General features: G+C 46.2%; 9 protein-coding genes across 10 annotated transcripts; 6 read left to right on the top strand and 3 right to left on the bottom strand.

Annotated features, from left to right (window-relative positions):
- Positions 1–318: 318 nt before the first annotated feature.
- On the top strand, positions 319–688 carry FOXG_22024 (uncharacterized protein; the record flags this gene model as incomplete). Its single annotated transcript, XM_018402405.1, has 2 exons — positions 319–327; positions 413–688. The coding sequence occupies 2 exons, from the start codon at positions 319–321 to the stop codon at positions 686–688; spliced, it is 285 nt and encodes a 94-aa protein (XP_018255783.1).
- A 500-nt stretch (positions 689–1188) lies between these two features.
- Positions 1189–2429, bottom strand: FOXG_15506 (uncharacterized protein; the record flags this gene model as incomplete). Its single annotated transcript, XM_018395612.1, has 2 exons — positions 1189–2352; positions 2412–2429. The coding sequence occupies 2 exons, from the start codon at positions 2427–2429 to the stop codon at positions 1189–1191; spliced, it is 1182 nt and encodes a 393-aa protein (XP_018255784.1).
- Positions 2430–3247: 818 nt separating this feature from the next.
- FOXG_15507 (uncharacterized protein) lies at positions 3248–3778 on the top strand (the record flags this gene model as incomplete). Its single annotated transcript, XM_018395613.1, has 1 exon — positions 3248–3778. The coding sequence occupies one exon, from the start codon at positions 3248–3250 to the stop codon at positions 3776–3778; it is 531 nt and encodes a 176-aa protein (XP_018255785.1).
- Positions 3779–7577: 3799 nt separating this feature from the next.
- On the top strand, positions 7578–8898 carry FOXG_22025 (uncharacterized protein; the record flags this gene model as incomplete). Its single annotated transcript, XM_018402406.1, has 5 exons — positions 7578–7999; positions 8050–8282; positions 8335–8347; positions 8398–8487; positions 8538–8898. The coding sequence occupies 5 exons, from the start codon at positions 7578–7580 to the stop codon at positions 8896–8898; spliced, it is 1119 nt and encodes a 372-aa protein (XP_018255786.1).
- A 1667-nt stretch (positions 8899–10565) lies between these two features.
- FOXG_15510 (uncharacterized protein) lies at positions 10566–11911 on the top strand (the record flags this gene model as incomplete). Its single annotated transcript, XM_018395614.1, has 1 exon — positions 10566–11911. Exon 1 carries the CDS (start codon positions 10625–10627, stop codon positions 11909–11911), a length of 1287 nt encoding a protein of 428 aa, XP_018255787.1. The 5' UTR covers positions 10566–10624.
- Positions 11912–11968: 57 nt separating this feature from the next.
- Positions 11969–13648, bottom strand: FOXG_22026 (uncharacterized protein; the record flags this gene model as incomplete). The annotated part of the gene is made up of 1 exon (XM_018402407.1): positions 11969–13648. One exon carries the CDS (start codon positions 13646–13648, stop codon positions 11969–11971), a length of 1680 nt encoding a protein of 559 aa, XP_018255788.1.
- A 1901-nt stretch (positions 13649–15549) lies between these two features.
- Positions 15550–16491, top strand: FOXG_22027 (uncharacterized protein; the record flags this gene model as incomplete). Its single annotated transcript, XM_018402408.1, has 2 exons — positions 15550–15715; positions 15776–16491. 2 exons carry the CDS (start codon positions 15550–15552, stop codon positions 16489–16491), a joined length of 882 nt encoding a protein of 293 aa, XP_018255789.1.
- Positions 16492–18647: 2156 nt separating this feature from the next.
- On the bottom strand, positions 18648–19209 carry FOXG_15511 (uncharacterized protein; the record flags this gene model as incomplete). The annotated part of the gene is made up of 3 exons (XM_018395615.1): positions 18648–18741; positions 18806–18871; positions 18920–19209. The coding sequence occupies 3 exons, from the start codon at positions 19207–19209 to the stop codon at positions 18648–18650; spliced, it is 450 nt and encodes a 149-aa protein (XP_018255790.1).
- A 2008-nt stretch (positions 19210–21217) lies between these two features.
- Positions 21218–24136, top strand: FOXG_22028 (uncharacterized protein; the record flags this gene model as incomplete). Of its 2 annotated transcripts, XM_018402410.1 has the most annotated exons (3): positions 21218–21792; positions 21861–22898; positions 22947–24136. In XM_018402410.1, exons 1-3 carry the CDS (start codon positions 21753–21755, stop codon positions 24134–24136), a joined length of 2268 nt encoding a protein of 755 aa, XP_018255792.1. In that variant the 5' UTR covers positions 21218–21752. The 2 variants fall into 2 exon arrangements, with proteins under 2 accessions (XP_018255792.1, XP_018255791.1); XM_018402409.1 differs by having other exon boundaries at positions 21218–22898.
- Between the last annotated feature and the right edge of the window lie 114 nt (positions 24137–24250).

A 24250-nucleotide genomic window follows, 5' to 3' on the forward strand; every position in this document is an offset into this window, starting at 1 on the left:
AACCCCCCTCCCCCCCCCCCCCGGCAACCATTACTGCTAATAATCCAGAGCTCAGCTCATATAATGAGGCTGTAATCTTTGCTTCGCTAGGCGCGCGGAACAACGGGTAGTGCCCCGTCTCTTGTAAGATCTAACGGGGCTCGCACGTCCTCTGTTGGTCGATAGTACACAAGTCCAAAGCCTGGCGGTAGTAGCCTAGGCGATGTTGGAAAACATGTGACGTGAAGATCTGATGTTTCACGGTGAATGCCGGTTCCCGAGTACACATGCTCTAACACCGCGAGGGGTAATAGCTTTGACCCTTATGCACCTTGGGCAATGCCATCAGTAAGATTGTGTGATTTGAAGCTAATGCGAAATCCTTGACCTTTTCTCAGTATGCACATGACGGCTAATGAATCAATACGTGTAGTCCGAGTCAAAGATCTACAATTCGTATCTCTTGCTTGATGACCCACCTTTTGAGTATTTCAGCTTTGGCGCATTCAACACGCTTACCAACCACAAGGATTATGAGTGTCAGCTTCTGGCCGCGGCCGGCGGGATGTCGTTCCGGGCGTACACCGGTGTTCTGGTTTCGATGGTCTTCTACCTTTACAGGGTTTTTAATGTTAATAAATTGCCCCATCTTGTTACCTTCACCATTCCCAAGTACAAGTACATGAAACATCTCAAGTCAGGGTTTTGAGCAACTGTGTCTATGTCAGAGCGCCTCATGTCCTGGGTGCGTCTTGATATGAGCCAGTTTCATGCGTCATGTACTTCTACCCCAACCTCCAGCAGGTAAGAAGGTCATGGCAGTCCTAGCAGCCGGTGTACCTTGACACTCCATAGCTAGTTATCCGCAAGGGACGCCAGAAGACCTTATGGAGAAGAATGGGTACCTCAGTAAGGCTTTGTGATCTGAGCCGTTGAGAAAGGAGAAGTGAGTTCTGTTCACATTCAGACCACCATGGAAGCTTTTTGGGTAGAAGCTTGTATTATAAAAGGAAAATCTTGTCCTCATCACCTGTCTTTGCGGCTTGAAACTTACCTTGTAGGCAGTAATCGACTATATAGTTCGCATTCAGACGAAGCCAAGTGCAAACAACACTAACAAGACAAGCGACGGAAGGACGTGATAACTATAATTTAATTTAAAGAGCCTTTAATTCCTTTAGAGGTCCTATGGTTATTATATAAGTATGGTTAAATAAACGTTCTTGTAACAGGTGACCTTGAAGGCGTATGGGGTTGGGCCTTGACGAAAAGAGAGAAACGCCCACCAACACTATCATGGTAAAGCTTATGGAATTTATCCAGGTCACCCCCATTGCCATATACTCTTTCCGAATAATTTCCAATCCCAATCTTAGCTCCTTGTAAAGCAGACTCGATGAGTGGCATAGGTCTGAATATGAAGGTGACGTCGGGTCCTTCCTGAAACATTGCTTCTCTCAAGCCTTGCTGCGACTTGAAGATGTGCTTTGCATAAGGCTTAAGGATCAGCAATTTTATGTCAACGTCGACCATTTTGTCTTGGAGCTTGTTGAAATCGTCATAAAAGTCTTGCAAGCAAAATGATATTCGACTGATAAAGTCAAGTTCAGTACTACCCAGAGTTTGACTGTTATCCATATCTGCCGAAGCTAACAGCAGAGAGAAGAACTGGCGTAGATCGCCACCAATCCAGTTACCTTGACTTGGGTTTCTCGAGTCAAGGTAATGTGCAAATATGACGGTTTTGAGTTGTTTATGCTTTTCGAAGCAGCGTTTTAAACGATCTGGGTCTATCTCCATCGGTTGCTCAATACCAAGGATATGTTCGAATTCGAAGTGCTCCAACGAGGGCCATATCAACTGAGATGGAAGGTCAAGAGACATAGCGCGGACCATGAGTTTCTTGAGGCAAGTGAACCTGCTCATAACCGAGACAAGATCCTGTGGCTTCTCCTCCCCTTTGACAGAAATGAAGATTTCTTGGATCGCTGGAAGTACTTGAGTTATTCCTGGTCCGGGCTCTGATATATCGGTCAGGATACAGTCAGATACTAATATAATGTCTCCATTTCCACCTGTGTCAGGTGTACGGTGTTGGGCGAAATTGCCACTTTTCCAGCTTGTTGCCAGGCGTGCAAGTACCGAGCCCGGAGCAAATAGATCATACGTCCTGGGGTAAATCTTCAAGACCTTAACATGATCAGTCACGTTTTTGTGTTCGTGATTTTCGAGTAGCTTCTGGATACCATCCTCGTCTATCGACAGTTGGTGGAATAGAGATGGTGTCACACATGAGGAGAGTCTTTTGTTGATAAGAGCGACATGTTTGAGATCCTGAGTGTCGAGGAACTCAAAGACCCGGTCCCATATTTCCTGTCAGTTTCCCAATTAGAAAGAAAGTCGGATATCCTATAAGAAAGAACATTGCTCACATTAGCCAATGCTTCCATGGCTCTCAGGAAGCTAGTGGGTAATATTTGGGAAGATCTGATCTGGCGACACTATCCATGGCGGCGCCATATCTTCCCTAGCTGTCTTTAATATGTAAATTATTCCTTGCATCTTGGATCATGGAATGCCCTCTACACCGCCTTCTGTCGAGGCATGACCATGAGCTTTCGAAGTGATTGAATGTACTTGTGTACCGCACCGCAATCACCTTAAGGAAAAGCCATCCATTGCACAGATACTAGGATTATTAATATCTACCTGGTCCATGACATAATATCCTTACCACTTATTCAATATTGTTGATCAACAGCCGAAACCAGTCAGTGGAGTGCTGAATGCGTCACTATAGTAATGAGGCTTAAGGCGGCCGCATTGCTGACCTGAATACGAAGACGGCAGGTCTCTGCGGATGCTCCGTGTGCACTAATGAAGAGTACTTCGAATGCCTATCCCTGTAAGCATCCAGTAGGATGGCCCCTTAATCTTCATCTTGAAACGAACCAGCTGCAAGGCTCCATAGTCTTTGTTTCCTCGACCATGAACTCTTGTACTTGCGAGGCCTTCGCCAGGCGACCAGAACATTCTAGGATTGAAGCCTTCGACGGTATCTAGTTGCGCGCTAGGTTTTAGTATCTGGCCTCAAAGTTCACCGCCCGTTTGACCACAGCAGTGCAATGACAGCTAGAACCTTGGCGACTTACTGTATTCCTAATTTCCATATTTATAGCCCAAGAGCTCCGGCACCATTCACGTTCCCCAAACATATTAAGTTGTTCAACCAAGTTGCCCATTTCAATACGATCAATATTCAACAAAAATGGCCCACATTTATTCCGCGGTCTTTGTTCAGAAGCCCGATCCTTCAGAACCAGTTCATGAATCCGGCGGCAACTCTAGCCCCAGAGGGGACCCCACCGAGTCCTTTGGCAAAGACTATCCTTCAAATCATGGCCAGCAAGAGCACTGCGGCACCGCAGATACTTCGACTTCGGACAATCGCAATGTTCCTGGCTTAGACTCTGCCATGGGCCATCTGAATGATGCTGTTCAAAACATCATCAGAAGTGCCAGGGAAGCTACCGATGGACTACGTTTCGGTAACCAACCCAGCACAGGATTGGACCGCGATAATGGGGCCACATCGATTATCAACCCTGAGGCGCATGGAGATGCCACGCAAATCAATGGATCAGTATACACAAGTAATACCAGCAACACCCAACGGATTTTCAAACGGAATATCATCACATACAAGCCTAAAAAGATCGGGAGTAGCATCCAGGTCAATGTAAGAGTTGCCGTCAGGAAGAGGAAGAGGAAAAGACAGAAAAAGAAAGGTCATATCTAGAGAAGGATTCACGCATGGCAAGCTGATCAGCCAAGTGGGAAAAAGCCTCATACGACTAGCATCCCCACCTCAGTTTCAAACTCTCCGTATTTTTTTTTTTTGCCTAAGATATTACACTGTACTTGACATAGTTGCGACTCGAAACCTACTTACACAGTCCGTTAGCCTGTCACCACGATATTTCTTGAATAACATAGCAGTCCATTGCTCCACGTCCAATAGCAAACAGTCCTTCTTTCAGTAGAACTATCCAAGGGGGGCAGCGGCTCCCGTGACCCCCTAGCTCCCCCAATCTTATTCTTCTTTTACCTAGTATATACGCAAGCGTCCAAAGCTACGATCCTGATTATTGTGCATTCCGTGGAACAAAGCTCTGTGGATGCAGTGTTTGTCTGATATCGCTTGTTCATAACATGAAATCTTTGACACCTGAGGTGCTGAAGTGTCAAAAATCAATCTTGCAGGCTGGCAGCACTTTCAATAACAGTCACCTAATACACTTTCTGGGGTTGCCTTGATCTGAAGGGTCTAGACGTTTACTATGTCTATCCAAGCCTGATGTTGAAGGTCGATTCATCGGCTTGAGATATGGCGATGTCTGTGTCTGGAAAGCTCGACATGGATTCAGGTTCGTTTGTCTCGTGCGACTCATCGACACGGCATTGGATGCAACTAGCCCGGCAGGTTCGTCATATTTTCTCTCAGCCCTGCACCTACTGTGCATCTGGGGATCGATGAAATGGTTCAATTCGTAGCGATAGATCAGGGTGTACATCTATGCATCTACATCATAAATGTCCCCCAGCCGGCATGAAAGGTCTCATGTAAGTGTCGTCGCGTTCCATCCATAGGGATCTTTTGGGTCAGCGCGCATGGTAGGGGTCTTTTGTGTCCCTATATCTTTGCCCTGCTTACGGCAGATATGTTTATTTCTTATTGTAAAGTATTGGCTCCATGACTCGAAGCAATCTTGTATATGTAACATGCACGCCAGGCTGGGATTTGACATCTCGTCGGATGCGCGAGAGTCGAGATTCTAATAGCACCAGAAGATGATTACATGTATTAACACAAAGCACGGGTTATATATATTCAGGCAAGTATATAGATTACAAAATAGAATTAGAGTTTATTTCCTCTATCACGGCAGTTTCGGGCGAAGTTCCCACCAACATATTGCTAATCCCTAAAGTGCTATATTTCTTATATTATAAGTTATTAAGATCTCGTTAGTAGAGTTTGGCGTCTATCTTGCTAAATCTGACACTGTTTGCGTACGGGTGCTACCAGTTCATAGTACCACTCTAAACCACTTAAGCTATATAGCTATTATCTTATCTTAGGTGCGCTTCTGATATCTTAACCTTAGCAATATAAGAGTGACTTTTGTTATTTGTTTTAAAACCGAAGCAAAGCGTTGAGGTAGATGTAATAGTAAGAGGAGGATTAAGATAATCTAATCGAAGCTACCCTAGGCACGCCCTCCTTCCATCTAAGTAGTCCAGTAACAACTCTCCCCTGTAAAAATTCTTTCTTGGCACGCACTGTTAGTGCCGTGTTAGGAGCGGGATTTTCTGCAGGCCACGCGACCACACAAAACTGCGGGGATGCTATCGGCTCCCTAACAGCAGTTTTCAGAGAAGGAATTTTGGAGAGTTCGCCTTCTCTGACAACACCTTTGTCGGATCTAATGGCGGCACCTCAGAACCAGAACGCCTTAGATATCGGAGGACGATGCCCATGGCATCGGTAGCGACATCCTCCCGATCAACGACGCCGATTGCGATGGGTTTTTCTCCTTTGAAGGCAAGCCGCACCGTCGGCCTCTGATTCCTTCCCGAGGTTTTTCCCTGCCGCCGCGACAGTCGACTACGAGCTACAACTTGGTTACTGGAGATTGTGGACTGCGTCGGCAGATGTAGTGATGCGCGAGAGAATTCTGGTCGGTGGAAAAAGTTCGACAATAGATTGCCCCCGAACCCGCTGACGGGTGACGGGCTTGAGAAATACAGCACCTTTTGTGCCATTGGTATGCTGGATGGTGAAGGAAGCGGGGTTTCCCTGTACCTAGCTAGCTCAGCACGTCTTTTGCTCCAGTAGGAGATCTGGCTTCGTTACAGCCACCCAGACGAAAAATATACAAACAAACAAAACAAACAAACAAAGTAGTCCAGTAAAAGGCCTATAAAATAAGGCGATCCTTTGGTTACTCAACAACAAGGAGTCACCGAGGTGACATCTTCGACGCCGGCTTGGTACCAGTAAGAGTCTTTGCAGATATGCAGGCCCGGGTGTGGAAATATAGACTTAGGCAGAACTGGGAGCAAAGTTCCACTGCTGCACCATCAGCATCCCCTGCCTGCCTTAATTACTCCACACAACCCCCCTGCGTAAAGTTACCCTACTTATTCGACTTTGCTTTTGCACTTGGCTTTCTCCCTGCAGCCCATAACTTTAGCTTTCAGTACAAGTTTAGCTCTGTCTTATACTCAGGCCACTCTCTACATGCAAACCAGCGAACCATGGATAAACAAACCAATCTATCCGTATAAGTACGCGTTATGAAAGAGCTTAGATTCACTGTGCGTAGTTTCTTGTTCTGTCTCTCGCCGTATACTGACTGTGCCAGGCTGAGAAAGTTTCTCAGGAAACTCGGATTCCTGTATATAAACCAAAGGTTGAAGTGTACATTACGAGCAAGCCTCCAATCTTTGAGAACAGGAAAGATTCGATGTTCTAGCATTTGGGCGAAACCTTCGTCCTTATCCGGGTCTGGCTACTAAAATTAAGGGGCTTATATAGGTCGAAACCAGTATTGGACGAAGAGAAACAGAGCTTGCTTCAAGGCGGATAGGATTGATGTTGACCTTTCTTTTTATCACTATTATCTACACACCCCTTGAGTGTGTGCTTGAAGGTCGAGGCTTCCCTAGCACTTGAATGCTTGATATAAACGTAAACAAATTCTTGAGCTGTGGATATCGCTGCGATTTTACGTCACCATGTATGCATGGGAGGCTTACAACTGCACTGAGTCAAAGCCTCTTTGAGAACATTGATATCCTCCCATTTTCTTGTATGATTGTCCTTTTGGTTGTTGGCCACCAGCATCGAGACCATAAAGTCAAAAGTAAACAGGGCAAACCCGTCAAGAGGACTGACCTCACGGCAGAGAGATAAACATAGGGAAAGAGCTTGGTCAGAAGTTCTTTTCTGACTGGTAATCCGAGCCCCACCCTCTGATGGTCCTCGTTGTCAAAGAAGCTGTCTCGATGCTGTGGCTTGAACTGTGTGATGTGTCTTTCCCGCTCCAGCCGCCACCTTTAGATTCTAAGTAGCCCTTTTCCAGGATATTGAGAATAGTCAGAGTTAGTCCGCTGAACAACCTTGTAGGTCTCTTCTCCACAATGGTGCTCTCGATAGGCTCCCCCTTGCATAGTGCGGCCGGCTCCCCATCTGTTCAATTGAGATCAGTTAGCCAGGGTCAGGTAGAATTGTCATACACGATGCCGGAATCGGAATTGCCGAATCCAATCGCAACTCAAGCGGCCGGCGCTATTGGTATTAGCCTGTCTGAATCGCGGTGTTCGTGGACGATCGGTATGTCATGCTTTTGTTCGCCTAAGAGATTAGCTGACGATTTAGTTTCTCTTGGAATCCTCGGCCATGGCAAGCATAAAAGCACTAGTCCATGGCAACTTCTGTGAGATCCCATTTTCAGAGGCTCTCTATCAACCGGCTTTTGTTATTCGCTTTATTGGCCTTGTCCATCGACATTCTTTTGTCTCCCCTCGCCGCGATGCTCCTACCAGCTACCCACAGCCTCAGTCGCAAACGATCACGTTCAAACACGCTGGGAGACGAAGGACTACGACCTCATTGCGACCTTTCAACAGCTCACCCGATTCTAGATATCTCGAACGACGTATTTAGATCCCTCGATATCAGATTCAAGAAGAGCAAGCCTGAGGGGGTGCTCGAAAATGCGATTGCAAATGGCAACATTCCCCACGGCGACATCGCAACCAACCACAGCACCGAAGGCAGCAGGGCCAGAAATGAAGGTCTCACAGATGAGGGTATAGACGACGATTTTACAGATGAGGGTCTCACAGATGAAGGTATTGCAGACGACGAGAGCACATGTTCCACAAAGCCGATCGAACCTGGAGACATCAAAGCCGAAAGCTTATGGGGCCGAGAATATCCGATTAATGAATGGTAATAGAAGTGCTATACACTGAGAGACCTTTGCTAAGTCGGCGGCACAGGCAGCCACATGATCAGAAAAGAACTGAGGCATGGGAACTAAGGTTAGCTAATACCATGAAGAAATGTCCTATGTTAACTGGGTATGGAAGTCACGAGCTTTATTCTAACTTATTCGGCACTTGCGAGACAATGATCCCTTCTACTTACCGGGTTAGTTTGCGTCCCATTGCTTTAGCCAATGTCCTCGCTGCTAATGGTCACAAGTGCGCTCTTGATGTTGGATCAGCAGGCGGTATTATATGACCCCCCTATGATATGATAAGTATGCCAACAGATTCATCTAGGAAACTGGGCCATGTATGCGCTCTTCAACCTATTTGAATGGTACTTGACTAACCTAATTCAAGGGACTTTGCAGATGAGCATCCTGGTCTTGATGTTATTAGTGTTGACCTGTCAACCTCGACACCTGAATGGGTTCCGCCTAATCTGACTTTGTGAGGCTATATGGACGTCTTACACTTGATCAGCGTTAACATTAATGCAGTCAGACCGTAGAACGCCTCGATCTTCAAGACTTTTCAACATCTTCAATGCACTTTATACATTTCCGCGAACTTAAAGGGAGAATCAGTCACTGGCGCGAGTTTCTAGAACAGGTCTTTAACGTCTTGAAACCCGGAGGGGTTGCAGAGTTCCGCGAAGAAGCCATTAAGCTTAAAGGAGAGGAAGAGTTACCAAAGGATGGTTTTATGGTGCAATGGGGAGACCTATTCAGAGAGGCTGGTGCAAGGCGAGGGGCGGATTTCGAGATGATCGGCTCCAGACAACAGCTTAGTTTGCTACAGGATGCCGGCTTCAGTGACATCAGGAGAAACCGCTACAAGGTAGTCAATGGCGTCCAGTGAACCTTGAAAATAACTAAGTTTGAGTTATCACAGGTACCGATTGGGCCTTGGCATACATCGCTGCAGCAGCAGGAGTTAGGAAGGTTAGCTTGGAAGGCATTTAATTATGACATAGAAGGGTCCATCCTTCGTCCAGCCATTGAGAATCTGGGATGGAGTGAGGAGGAATGTCAGCTGTTTGCTGCAAATTTGCGCAATGAGTTGCAGATGACAACAGTCAAACCTTATATGACACATTTTATAGTTGTGTGCACGAAGCCATAGACTTGATGCCTCGATTGACTCGCTCAAGAATTATAAGATGTCTTTTGCCACTAGAATTGTATATTCGGACCTTGAATAAACTGGAAAAATATAAAGCTTTGGTATGACACAGCTCTGCATAACTCGTTTATCCATCTAGTATCTCTCTGCCATGCAACCCATGGTTTCAAAGTGATGAGGCGTAGAAGGAAATATTACCAACAGTAGCAACAACCACGAATCAAGGAACAGTACTCATGGATCAAAGACTCGCCTGCCTGTCATTCTGTGGAGTCTAGCGCAGATAGCAACAGGGGCTTAGCGTTAGCAAACAGCATACCTGTGCATGCACTTATGCGCCACTCTTTGTGTATCAGGCGGGGGCTCATTAGTGATGGCTGAAAGGAACGAGACCCATATCCTCGTTCAATCCTCTCGAGAATGGAGCGAGATGCACCTGCATGTCCCACTGCCAATGTCACGCGCCGCCACTGCTGATAAATCTCGGAATGGCTTTGTAGATGGATAGAAAGCACATTTGTTTCTCATCATGGTGGAAGGAGCCCAGTGAATCATCTCTTATTACTTTTCCTCTTGCCTTGGTCAATTATCTGAAAACGATAGATTCACGTGCTAGCCACGGTGACGACGGAAGCAAAGGTGACAAGGCGTCAATGGGGTAACACTGCGCCAGATGAACATTAGAAGCGGTGCCTTCAAAATCGGGCTGAGAACCTGTGGAGTTTGGAGAGGGGGTAACAACCACTGGACTCCCCTTGTTCGTTCGTACCACAATTAAAGTCCAAGCTTATACAGCTCAACCCCAGGGGGTTATAAAAACGTCAGAAGTAATATCCAGTAGATTTCAGTATGATAGCATCAAGTTCAATTCTTTTCAGATATAAATCTTCTGTAATGTTACAAATATTCCTTCACGTTGTTTTCTGATAGATGTGGACTTGATGTTACATTTCCTGGTCTTGTTCCGCGGGCTCACTGTTATGTAGTGGGCTTTGGCCTACCTTCTGGTTGCTTGCTGATTAGTGCGTCCCAAATCCTAGCTCAAACCGAAGACTTGCGATCGGCAAGCTGCGCAGCCAATGGTTGGGCTTTTATCTTTCTCCCCTTGCCCTGGGAGCATCTATACTGCGTGTTGACATTCCCTCACCTTGTCACCAATCTCACACCCTTTTGCCTGATTTGACGAGGCGACTCTCAAACCCTACCAACCGTGGGTGTGCCATTTCGGTTACAGGGTTGGACACCGTGCGGGGGCGTTTAGGAGCGACTCCCAACACTCTCTCCGACCAATCTTTTTCGTTACTGGCTACAGCCAATGAATCGCAAGGAAAACAGCCACTAAAAGGACAGTCATCGAGTGCACGGTAATGAAGGATGGTTCTGCATAACATAAAAGAAGACCAAGCCTCCCTCCTTCATCACACTCACGACATCAAACCTCGCAGGCATATGTTTATTTAGCATGAGTCGGAAAAGACCGCCCGCTGACAGAACCTCCGAACGGCGCAAGACCAAGAGAGGGCGCGTAAATCCGGGCAAGACTGAACCTCCCCACGCAACTGCAGAGGTTCCAGACGACAAGACAGATGCCCCAGCAGCGAACGAAGACAAAACAGCAGACGACGATGTTGACCAAGACCCCGATACCTCCCACGCGTCTGCTCCTGACCCTGATCTTCACAAGACTAAGATTCTCGAAACAGCTGCGAGCGATCTAGAAGATGAGACAGATGCCCCGACGGCAAGCCAAGATAGAATCCCAGAAGAGCCTACGAATCAAGAGCCCGACGCCTCAAACTCTTGTGCTTCTGAGCCCGATACCGACGAGACTGCGGTTTCGCAAGCAAGCACTAGCCGCGTCGATAATGGGATAGCAGCATCCATGTCAGATCAGGACAAGGCATCAGAAGCTCCTGATGACCTACTAGATCTCACATGGGTAGATCTTGCTAGAGATCTTCATTCCATCCTCAAGTACTCAATTTACGGTGAATTCTTTCTCTTTTGCCATTTACGAAACGGTCGTTCTGGCTGGGTAGCAGAAGAAAGGGTTCAGATTGAGGCCCCTTTTACTCTCAACACATTCTGGGAGTCCCGAGAAGACGTCCCAGGTCGCCCGCACGCTGAGGTTTGCGAGAAGGTCTTCAAAATTATGCCTCAGCTACCTCGATGGAAGAAGAATTGTGTTATCTGGCGAATTGGAGAACCCTATTTCACAGGCACCCCCGCCATGATATCATATTTAACCAAGCTCAAAGATAGATGGAAGGCACATTTCAGGTTGCCTGAGGTTATTACTTTATCGAAAGCAGAAGCACTATATCCGGAGACATCAACAGGGTGCTGGGAAATGTCAGCTTCTAGTGATTCAGACCCAGTTCCGCAGATGATATTCAGCCATCGGAAGACTCCGAAATATAAAAAAGCGGTATTCGAATTCTTCATTCTCTACGACTCTTGTGACGGAGAATGGAAGAGCGAGGTGGACATCCAGAAGGAATATCCTGCGGCTGTCGAGACTTACTGGCAAAGTCACCCGGGATTGCGCGAGAAGGAGAGTCTTGAACGTCTTAAAGTTCCGGAGCAGTGCTTTAAGATTCATAGCCATAGGTTTAAAGGAGGGAAAACTCTATTGAAAGTTCAACTGGTAGGAAAATCGGACTGTGAAGAGTTCAAGGCTTCGAGAGCACTCAAACGTTGGAAGGAGCCCACCGAGAGATACCTGGAGAAACACAAGTTACAGATCTGATCATGCTCTTTTTATTGCATAGCTCGACTATCGTCTCTAAGACTCATGCTAATTTAATTATATCTGCTTTTCGCCCCTAATGCGGCGCCTATGTTGCTCGATCATTGATTCCCCCCAAACTCTTGCAATAGCAACATGTGGCCGATCAAGAATGAGGTTAGCTAGCTGGTCTGCCATAGGAAATCTCGTGGGTTCAGACACAAAAAACCTCCCATTACCGTTTAGTTCAGAAACGCCGATATCCAGGCGTATCCCGACGTGGACGGATCCGAACTTCTCCATATTGTCGGGATGGTTCAGGAGACGAGAGTTTTGATACAATGCAAAGTCCTTTAGTTCTTCCAGCTTTTGTTTTCGCTTCTTAGGATCGTCCGAGAACCATTTGAAGTGATTTGGTGTCGCCTTTCCAGCGGCGAAATGTGGAGGCTCCATGTCATGATTGACTGTTGTGAACGCGATTTCAATAACCTGGCGTCGTGAGATAAAGACGCGATACTCGCCCAACTTTTGCAACGATTCAATGTATTCCTGATGGAAAAACCTTGGCTGTCTTATGTCAGGCACGAATTCGAACGGCTCTGAGTTGGATTGTGGAGTTTCAATACATTCCAGGTTGTCTCGCGTCGTGCTTTCAACGATTTTAACATCAGCACCACCACAGCTATAGCCACGTTTGGTCGCCATCCGCTTTATGAGTGTACTAGGCAAAGTACACTTCCCCATGCCGAAGCAAGTCCTTGGACGGTAAGAGTATTTCCAATCAGCATCTCGAGCAATCATATCCAGAATGCGTATGTCTGCTATTTTGCAAGCTGCCGACCGGTTCTCCGTCTCACTCGGACAGATAGAAAGGCTCCCGTGGGCTGCTGACAGCATTTGAAGATGGCTGTAAAGGTCGTCCATCGACAATGTTTCCCAATCGCCATGGCTGTTTGCCAACAAAATCAAGACACTTGATGCTTTCTTTTCCATGATGTAGCTCAGCAAAGTATTTCCTAGTACATTGGATACCAGCCATTTCCACGACTTGAACTCAGCTTCAACGCGGTCCCTTGCGCGAGCAAATAGCATAGTTAGAATCGCTTGATGGATTACTGTATAGTCGAGGTCTTTTTTGATAAATGCTTTGCCGGAGGACTCTTTTATCTGCTTTAGTAATTTTCCTTCCAAGATGGGTGCTACATCTTTGTGGAGTGTTTCGATATCAAGCAAGTTGAGGCGGACTCCTATCATATCGCCTTTCGAAACGTCTTCATCAGCGGTTGTGCCAACACAGAGCAGAAAAATTGTGTCTGAAGAGCCTTGCGTCTCTGTGGAGATTTCCGGTCCTAGACCTCCAAGACCTGGGGTGTCTTGAGCACGAATACCATCACGACTTTTCTCCGCCGTGACATGGGTCGTTGATGTAAGCAGTTGCGGCTCACTCGGAATTTGTCTTGAAGGATCTGCGCTTAGACGTTGGAAATTGCGTTCTCGAAAGAGAATCTCGAATTCAGGAGATGAAAATAAGGAAGACCTCTCTTCAATCATTTGTATCAATGACAAGAGGTTCTCCTTTCTCATGTTACTAAGTGCGGACAATCCAAGCCTTGCTGCACAAAGAACTGCCGCACCATGTGATGTTTGAATAATATGTTGCATGGCAAGCAGGACCTTGGCATAGCGTTGATTTTGTGCACTCATTAACCCATGACAGATGTCGGGCTTGCATAGCCCATCAAGAAGTCCTTGGAGCATCTTTTGTTCACGCGGACATAAAAGACGCACTTTCGGCTTGAGTTTCAACCACGCCTCTGCACCTGAAAGGCAATGATTCCTAAGAGGCTTCTCTCTGGCAACACTTAACTCTGGGGTATCCATAACCCGAGAGTTGTATTAAAGAGATTGTTATAGAATTATTATAGAGGTGCTGTAGAATTGCTGTAGAATTGCTGTAGAATTGCTGTAGAATTGCTGTAGAATTGCTGTAGAATTGCTGTAGAATTGCTGTAGAATTGCTGTAGGATTGCTGTAGAATTGCTGTAGAATTGCTGTAGAATTGCTGTAAGAGGTGCTGTAAGATTTATGCTAGGGTATTATTAGTATGTGTCTCTACTGTAGTCCCTTGCAAACTCTTTGGTGTGTCTCAAACTGGGCCTATCCTGGCCCGCCATTGCTGCCCACATTCTACTCCATACTTCCCCTGCAGATACTTGTTTTTTGCAGATGTGTAATATTACACGCCCCCAGATAACAACTTAATGCTGGCGGTTCACACTTGTATTAGATTGATTGGAGATAAGGCTGGAGAAGTTACTCTATAACTAATAAGGTAAGGCGCGCGACGCAAGCATCAGCTATCAGCTCGGGTACGCACGTATACTAACACCCTTGTTCTTCTTCCCCGCTTCGAGTGACTCCCCTGTTTCCTCAACTCAACCTGCTGACTCCCCTGTTTTCTCGACTTAACTACGTAACTGACTTCTTTTCTGCACTCAGCTAAACTCCCTCATAGAGTTCTTTACCGAACAATTTCACAACTACTACGTAGACACGATGATATTGAAAAACTTCAAAGCTTTTCATTGTTGGCTGGCCAAGCCTTTGCTGTGGCCAAATTTCTCATTGCAATACAACCAACATTGGCTGAGTTAAAGACTGGAGAAAAGCATAGGCATCACACTAAAAGACCTTGAGGATTAGCAACAAGGAGATAAGAAGGTTACTAAGAAAAATAAGCTGATAATTATATTATAATATCTGGTTTTAAGATATTTATAGGATTATTTATAATTCAGGAGTTAAATATAGAAGCCCCTATTAATTCTTGCTGTTTTTCTCGTTCTTGCTTTTATTTTCCATTTCTCATCAAGGTGTGCGGCCCAATGGACTTAACGCCTGCCGTCCCCAATGTTGGGTTCAGAACGCGGTAGCTGCGACGCCGTCCGCACGGGATACGACGAGGCGGGTGTCGAATGGAAAGAGGCGCAGCCCTCAAAACTCAGCTCTTGTCTGTGCTGTTACTGTACGTAGCTTGACCGTGGCCGCGGTGTTGGTGGTGCAGGGAAAGTGGAATTTTGACCAACATGCCAGGCATGGGGTACCGGAATGAAGACTTGCAGGTCCAGCCAAGGGTGACCCCATATTCCGAGCCGCCACCCCCGTCCAGGTTGGCTATTTGATCGGGGATCATCTCTAGTGAAACCATTTTCACGCGATTCAAGTGTTGGTGTCATCATTTGGCAAGACCAAAGACCCTAGGTAGCCGGGGTCTCCAGAGGATCCGGACAAGCCGGTAGGTACCAACCCTCGCTTGCCAACAGGTGTCTGAGTACTTCTTAGTTATCTGGCATGGAGGACTTAACCTAACAAACAAAGTTTCGTGATCCTGGCTCTATCGGGAAACGATCTCCGGCGTGAATGGTTGCCGAGGGAAGAGAAAACACTCTTGAGGATGATTAATGATCATGCCTTCCAGCACAGAGATGATAAAAAGCAGTATCAGGGACGAGTATTGTATGAAAGAAATAAGACATTGGAAAATAAAGATCTGAGTGCTAACTGCTGAGTAAAGCTTGATATCTCAATAGGTCCCCATGCCAGAGCCCGCATTCACTACCTAACTACTGTTATTCACCTGAACCATTGTGCACCCAATGATGGAGTACCCTCGAATCAGTGGCAGTGATATACCGCAGAAGGGTTTGATTAATATTAATGCGATGTATTGCACTTCTGGCATTGGATACACCGCTTCTACAGTCTTACTGGCGGCGTGTCTCTACACGGCATATTTCATTCTCCACGATTGGCGCATTCAGCATTGTAGGTGATTTCTAATATAGGCTGCGTTATGGTAGTGAAAGCTGCTGATTTATATCAAAGATATGATCCTTCTTGCCTGGATGTTCACGATAGCCGGGGCCATAACACTCGCTGGCATACACAATGGCACCGTGAACAATGCTACTTGGGAAATTCTTGTTGCCAACCTAGTTGTCATCCCAGGCACAGTCCTTGCCAAACTGGTGACCTGTGTCATCTACTACGCGGTATTGGAAAGGCTTTGGTATCGATACCCCGCCTTTGCCATCTGGACTGTGGCGTCTTTGATAACCTGCCCCTTCGCCGCTCTGTGGGTAGTTCTCTTGCTTGAAGTTATCGAGTGTGAACAGCCTCAGGCTCCCTGCTCGCTTCACCTTGGCAGAGTTTATGCTATGTATGTGGCACAAGCGGTTATCGGGGCTTTGGCAGACATGGTATTTATGTTTTCTATGCTAGCTTACACCCTTCGCAATACCAAGTCGCGGAATAATAGAATGAGAGTAGTTGTTTCTGTCGGCAGCGGGATATTCCCGCTAGGGGCTGTTGTGGGCCGGTTTGTCATTCTGGTCATTGGTCTCAAAAACAATGACTCAACGCCCTTGTTGGCAAATGGCATATTGCTTTTATCAATTGAAAGCAATATTGTTATTGTCTGCAGTTCAGTACCCATGATTCGCAAGTTCAAAGACAATCACAGGTGCAATACAGTCGAATACCCACGACATGCTGCTGTTTTGGATGGAGTTCAAGGCGATCGGGGTCTGAGCTCATGCTAAACTCATGACTAGGGTACTTGAGTACATTGAGACAATTCAGTCTCTGGGAGTTTAGGGCATGGTTACGAAGAGTACTGAATCTTCGAACAGACGTAAGGGCGAAAGCCACTTTATATTGCGTCCTACCGTCTTTTCCCTCAAGCAACTGGTGCCAAAAGCGCATTGCAGTGGTCTTGGATCGCCATGACTTCTCTCGCTGTTTCTTCACCATACCCGATATACACTACTAGCTGACAGTAATAATTTAAACATTTGTAATTTAAAATGCTTTGCAATATCCTCACGGTCCCATTGAATTAGAGTACAATTCCTTTTATAAATAACTCAATTTACCGGCTTCCAAGTAATCAAGACCTACATACGCTCGGTGGTGGGACGAAATCCGCCTCTTGCTTGGATCTTTGCCAGGTTAGCTTTTGGGCTTCTGATAGTCGTCGTAGTCCGGATTACTAGCCGCTCATATCATTTAGCTTCCCCACTGTAGCAGCGGTTAGGTAGATTACAAGCACTTAACCCTTGAATCTTCTGGGAGAAAGCTGATTGGCAGTCGATAACATGGTGTGATTCGATCCATAAGTAAGTACTAAAGCCCATCCCCGTCTTCCTAATCCGAATCTCAGTTGTCCTGGCAAAAATTGTTCAGCATATGCCAAGTTCTCTCCTCCACCTTTCCAAATTTCTCCCCACAACCGTTCCCTTCTCTTTCCCTCTCCACTCTGGGGTCTGAGTACGTCCTGATTCTCGACTTTTGCGATTTATGATTTTGATCAGTCTCACCTCTGAATACTATCGCCATGCAGATTCCACCGAAGGAAGAGATCCGTCGAAAAGGGAGGCAAATGAGAAATCGTGAGGCCGCGAAGAAGTTCCGCGAGAGGAAGAAAAAGCAAATCGCAGACTTAGAGAAGAAGGTTTGCATTTTGTCTGCACAGAACCCTAATGCAGAAATGGCCGACCTTTTGGAAAGACTTGACCGGGTGATAAAAGAGCGAGATAAGTTGATCAAAGAGAGAGACCAGGTGATTGAGGAAAGAGACCAGATAGTTAGGGAGAGGGAGTGTTGGGTCCAGCTTGGGCCATCTTCTAAACAATACCCGTCTCTGGATCTCATCGGACCTTCTCTATCATACCCAACACTACCTGAAGGATTATCCTCCAGGGTATTACAAAGAGAAAAACCGGAAACAACGCCACAATTCTCCACGATCGACTGTTTACAGCCCTCTGAGTTTTACAGAAACCAAAGAAATGGCGAAGATCCAAACTCGTTTTACTCAAGTCAATGTAACTCTGATCCTATGTACTACGGTCAATCGGCCCGGGACACGAATCCTTGGGGATGATGTCTCACGTATTGTCTACAAAGGCAATGTTTCACGTGATCAGATATTCACCTTGACTTGCAGCTTGAACATAAGCTTGGAGGAAAACCAAGGAATGGATGTCTGCAACTCTCGACAACAAGTTTTGGGGGGAAGTGAAATGGACTATCGGCATGATCGGCATAACCTTCCAACCATCTGAACATCAGAATAGAAACTCGGGCCAAGGGAGCTGGGTCAACTACACCTTAGCAAATAGCCGCAAGCTGTTATCAGCTCCGAAACAACTGTTCGAGCGTCAATCTAGCGTCGGGGTCAGATTAGTGGGCTGTTGGGCAGGGTTAACAAATTAATTCGCAACCACTTCGCGCGAGTAAGACGCTATGGCCTGTTCAAATTTGTATGCATCTAACAGCTTGCCACCAAGTCACGATCTGACCCAATAGGTGAAGTTTGCGGAGGAAGCATTCAGCGTCGCTTAAATTTGTATATCGATAAATTCAACGCTTTTGAACCCTTCTGGATGATGTCGAAATCTGTGGTCGGTAAAACCATATTGTTGATATGAACGCAGATCGAAACGTGCGCGTTCGTGAGGGCATCCAGGATCTGTTATTCAAGCCTCACATATTGAGGATTCCCTTTGAAGCTTCCACAATTCATGATATTGGACATCGTATACCAGAAATTGTACTTTGTCCCATCCCAAGTCAAGAGGCAGAGTCGTAGCTGAAACGGGCACCTTCTATTAGCCAATGACGTGGAATGAGGAAGCAAGATCCAATAACCTACCTTTGCGGTGCTGTTGCCGGGCGTATAGTCCTTGGGAGTGCGTCACAAGCCGGACAAGAAAGCTTGTGTCGCTGTTCGCAAGTCGCAGGCGTTAAGCAGAGGCGGGTCGAAGCCAAGCTTGTCTAGTTCCAAAAACCTACAGAGGGCAAAGATAAACGGTTAGCTACTTTGCTACCAGAAATGGCCCACTTCCTGCATACTTAGAAAGCTCCCAGAAGATCAGAGTGAGTTCCTGCTGATCCTCAATGGAGAGTTCATCCCAGCCCCTATGATAAATATCAGTGAAACTCCCTAATTAATAAACAAAGACTTACGATGAAACAGTACGGAAGATAGATGTTGCTTGCTCAAAGGCCTTCGCAGCCTGGGCAAATTCGCCTTCACGCTGAAAGCAGAGTACAGCAAGCAAGAGGGCACGGATCAGGTGCGTAGATGGTTTGCGGCATAAAATGGCCTTATATGTATCTGCCATCCATTTTTTTAAGCATCGGATGTCGTCGAGACCATTCCCTTCAAGTTCTAAGATAAATAGTGGTTTACACATAGACCTTGTGATATAAAGGCTTGTGGCATACGGAAGCTGCAATAGTCCTTCGTCGTTCATTTCCTCTGTAAAGCTAGAGTTGCGGTAGCTCTGCTAGTAAATGTAGACCAAGTCCTGGTCTAGACTTAGTATCGGGAAATCCTGTTTCCGGAAATACTTCATCATATTTCCAATAAAGGCAGGCGTACGTGGTAACTGCATTCTAACAAATCTTCATGAAAGGTACTGTTGAGAGTGCCCTTCGTGAAGAGGTAACGAGTTCAAGAAGGTTATAACATGTTGGTCAAGTTAACACTGATGAAAACCCCTAAATACGCCTTTTATCTTACTATGAGAGCAGACCACAACTGTTGTAATCATCGATATTGCCAACTCAGTCGGCGGTTTCCGAGACAGTACCATGCAGCCCCTGCATGTATGGAAAGCCCTGGATAGAGAAGGCTATAGCTCGAACCTTGTGGCTTGTTGCTTCGATGTGAACAAGCAGTCGAACCTGTGAGCCAAGTATCAATTCCTACCTTTTGTTGACGAACATGTTACGGCATCTGGCACTTCGGATTCAATGTTTGTCAACGTGAGCTCCTGCTGCTCATGCATCTAACACTTTGGAATCCCAAGAGCTACCCACAGAGCTGGAGTCACTGGAGACAAAGTAGCTCAGTAGAAGCTATTCTTTCATACCTGCCAGGTTTGCAGCTCGACAAAATCTCTCGTGAGCCCTGACTCACTGATCCGGTAGCCGCCCTCCCTTTACCCAGCCTTGTATTTGGAGGATGGTGCTAGCAAGAGGCTCAACGATATGACAGGGCAATGCCATGGCGAGAGTGACATCGGCAGTTGGATCGTTCAAGTTGATCTTCTGCAAAATGCAGGGTGTTCTGTGTGACTGCGTTGAGAAGTGCGTATTTAGCGTCCTTTGTAGTGGAACCTTGCTCTGGTTGCCGTATTAGTTGCCTCGCTAGAATGAGGCTCTGCTAAGCTCAATGCGCGCCTTGCATCTCACGGCGTGTGACCTTCTCACTGAGCTCTGCAGGGCTTCAGAAATAGCGGTCTGGCATCAGCCGCAACTGGTCGCCAATCAGCTTTCGGCCTCCCTTTTTCTTATTTTCGTGCTTCAAGCTGCAGTATCCTGCCGCCGTTGGTCCTTACTGAACCATATTCAATACAATGCGATTCACTCATAACAAGTTCATATCAACAATAAAGGCGAGTCTGGCAATACAAAGGCATCATACAATGGCCCTGGATCAACTACACAGGCCGGCAAATCATTTGCAATTGAACCAACTTATATACAAATGCAAGGCCTAGGATTTCCTCTGCTGTATATGGTGATGTCAGTCCACGGCTCTCTACTTACTGACCAGAAGCTTAAACTTGAGGATGCTAATACGGTTAATAAGGATATTAGTTCTGTGTATAATTATTAGATCTAGCTGCCAGGCATCTTCTCAGGATCTATATAGATATGTTAAATTTATTGCTGATAATGCAAATTCACAAGCAGTAAAATTTAGTCGCCTCCAATATTCAACATTACTTTTCCAGTGAATTGATATGCCTTTTGTGGTTAACAGTGAGATCTAGAGAACTTAGTTAGAAATGACGGCTTCACTTCAAGGAACTCTACGGGTCGCGCTCCATCCATTTTCAACCCAATTGTCAAACATGTTGGCGCCTTGTACCGGCCACACCGAAAATCGAAACAAGGCTCCTGCGGTATCAAATGAGCAGGCTCGATGACTAGACATACCTGCAACATGGGGTTGACCTGCAGCCGGGATGTATAGACATCGGTAAAGGATTGTGCTGAGCACCTAGACCGGCCCGGCCGTGGAGATTTTCAAACCCCCTATCGCTGACATGGATTCTATCAGCAATGGTGGGTCTTTTAATCAGAGCCAATCGCGGAAAATCCAGTTCGGCCCAGACCAAATGCCACACAAAATCGGTCACAATCCTGAGTCATTGACGGTCATTGTTGCACTTTGACGGGGCGCAGACCCATGCCGGACCGTGCTCAGAAGTATCCGGGTTCTGTTCGCGCTTGACGACTTGTCCATCAATCCGTCCTTTATATCAGCCCTCTAACCTTGGGGAAGTCTTTTCTACACCCTATTTACCCCTTCTCGTTTATCTTATGACTTACTATTAGGTTTCTATACTTATCGTTTTCTGTACCCTTCAATAACGCCCTCTTGTCAAGAACTACTTTTTAGCTATATTCACAATGCCTCGAACGCGAAGCTCAATGAAGGTTGTATTAGGGGAAGATCAACCAAGTGAAATAACGATAAATAAAACTTCAAATGAACCTTCGAGGAAACGAAAAGCACCGGATGAGACTGACCCTGAACCAAACAAATGGAAATATAAGACTAATTGTCTTAGATGTTCCTGGCGTGGTATAAGAGCAGACAGATTGAATGCACATATCGACAAATGCCGTAATCGCCCTGCAAAATGCAAATGTGAGACATGGTACACAAATCGATACGACGCGAGATTTGACAGTTGCTTTGAAACCGCTACAGGCAACGACCTGACAGAAGGAGAATGGTGCGATCTGGAGATTCAAACAGTCAAGCTATTATATATATGGGATGGTGCTCCTGAAAACAGCCTCTTTCTATTTCCAGGAAGGTCAGCAAAAGACTTGCGCCGTATGTCGGAAACTCGTTGGACTCGGTGCCTAATTTGCAACTATGCAGCGACGGGAAAAAGAAAGAAATGCTCTAACTGTCATTCTGGACAGTCGTTTGTGTGCGGAATCTGCGCAAAAAGCACAAGTCACGTCTTGTGCGGCACTAAAGAAGAGTTGATCGACACCCATAACCGCTGCGCGGTTGACGACTATTTCAAAACATGCTTCAGATACATGCCAGAGAGTGCCCTTGAAAAGCTGATGTTTCAGTGGAACCTGGGACATCCGAACGTGTCTTATGCAGAATTGAAGCCAAACTTTGATCAACATGAGCAAAATGTCGAAGCCGCGGTTTCGATATTGAAAACTCCGCATGCTCGGCAGAGCTTCCTGTCCGAGTGTAGAAACAATCGGTCTCTTACTCCGGCCTGGAGTGAGCTTCTCAAGGACTTAGAGCAACTCGCCAACAGAAATACTCAATCTCTATCATCGCCTCAGGACGAGCGATATCTCTCAGTTAATCACTTCATATTCGACCGGAAGACATTCAAGATCAAGGCGGAAGAAGATCCCAAGTTTCCTAGCATCAAAGTACTGCAGGGCGGCCATAGCTGTGGTTTCGAGGAAGCTATTAGTAAATTATTTTCAGTCTCGTTAGGTTACGTCTCGTTGGGCTATGTCTCGTTGGGGGAACACAGCAGAAAGCAGATGAAGCTCACAATGGCTCCGAGGAAGCCCGGTGACTGGGCGCAGGAGCGGTTGTTTTGCAAGCCATGCCGATTCGTCGCGTCTTCGAAAGACTATTTCGTATCACACAACATATCCAGCCACCCAGAGAAGAAGAACCCAGAACTCTACGACTGTCTGATTTGCGGAAAGGGGTTGAACATAAACTCTCGCCAGCATAAATGCGGAGTTTCTTCGAGGGAGATCCGATTCGGTACGCGGGACCTTTTCATGGTATACTGGTTGAAATTCATGGAAGTCAAGGTCGATAAGCTGAGAGATTTGCTATCAGTTTGGGATGATTTGAGAAGCCCGGTATGTTCGGAATTCAGAAAGTATCTCAGCTCACGTCTAGCGATCAAGAACCCTACCAAACCAGGTCAGCGCAAAATCTCTCAGTAGCCTCTTGCATACTGATAGTGTACAGATTTAATCTACCCTTTATGCGTGTTATTGAGACGGGCCATCCGGTCCCAAGAAAAGAAGGAAAACCCCTGCTTAGTTCTTCAGAACCTTATAGGAAGGACAAAAGTCAGCAAAAGAACATTGAATATCTTGAACTTTATATTCGACGTAGCTCTGAGGGAGCAGACCTTTTTAAATGAGACTCGGAAGATCCATGGTATGCAAGAAGAACTGGAGGCTCCGAAAGTAGTGGGAGAATTTGGTGTCGATATACTTCGAAGTCTTGAGTCGCGTTATCATCCTGAGTGGGAACAATCGACGGAAGCCTACGGTTACCACAGATTCCGTAGTTCTCCGATGGGGACCGCAGAAAGAGAGGCGATTCATGTCCAAAACCAGAGTCATGAAGAAGGAACAAGTTTTAATCCTGTTGATATACTTTCCGGCGAAGACACCGATTCTGTCAACGGAATAGAAGCTCCTATCGATGGGGAAGACGCCATGTCGAGCGTTATAGCTCCTAGAAATGAAGTTGGTCAAGCGGAAAGCGAAAGCTGGTTCAGTCGTGGCTTTTATCTTGGTAGGGAATCGAGTCAGGCAGAAGGAAACATTGACGACGAACATGACGGCAATAACAACGACGAGAACAATAATTATAATAACGGCGACGGCAGCGAGCAAAGATTGAGTAATCCGGAGAGCTCTAGCGACCAAAACAACGGATACATCGATGGTCTGAAAGAAGAACACCGATACTATCGTTTCATCAATGATATTGACCTGGAAGCACCGATAGAGAAATTGAAAGAACTGGAGAAGGGCCTGACAGAAAGGCACTTGGAAGATCTCAACCGCCATCATTTTGATGATATTGATTTGAACCTTCGAAACCTTATAAGTCTCAAAGGCGCATTGAAGGCGCTTCTGGAAACACGCGAAGCCGTTGAAAAGTCAATTCCTAAAGACTTCTCTCTGGAATGGTCTGACCAGATGGTCGACGGTATCGATCTGAAAACCCCGACGGAGCAGTTGAAGAAGCTGAAGGAGAGTATGGATGAAAAGCAGTGCGAAGACGTGAGATGTGGTCGATATAACAATCTCGCTTTGAATGCTGGAAAGCTTACACGTTTTGCCCGGGCGATGGAACGCTTTGTACCAGCGAGTGAACGCGTCCAAGAAGTGCTGGCGACCTGGCAAAACCACACGGGCTAATTGTCAACCTCACATAACATAATGTCCATCCGTCTCAGCTACAGCAGAAAGTCATTTGCTAACATCAACCATTTTCTAGCCATCACTTAGGGTCTAGAACTGTCTCAATATTTC

This window comes from Fusarium oxysporum, chromosome 15 (assembly GCF_000149955.1).
Source record: "Fusarium oxysporum f. sp. lycopersici 4287 chromosome 15, whole genome shotgun sequence".
Taxonomy (NCBI): domain Eukaryota; kingdom Fungi; phylum Ascomycota; class Sordariomycetes; order Hypocreales; family Nectriaceae; genus Fusarium; species Fusarium oxysporum.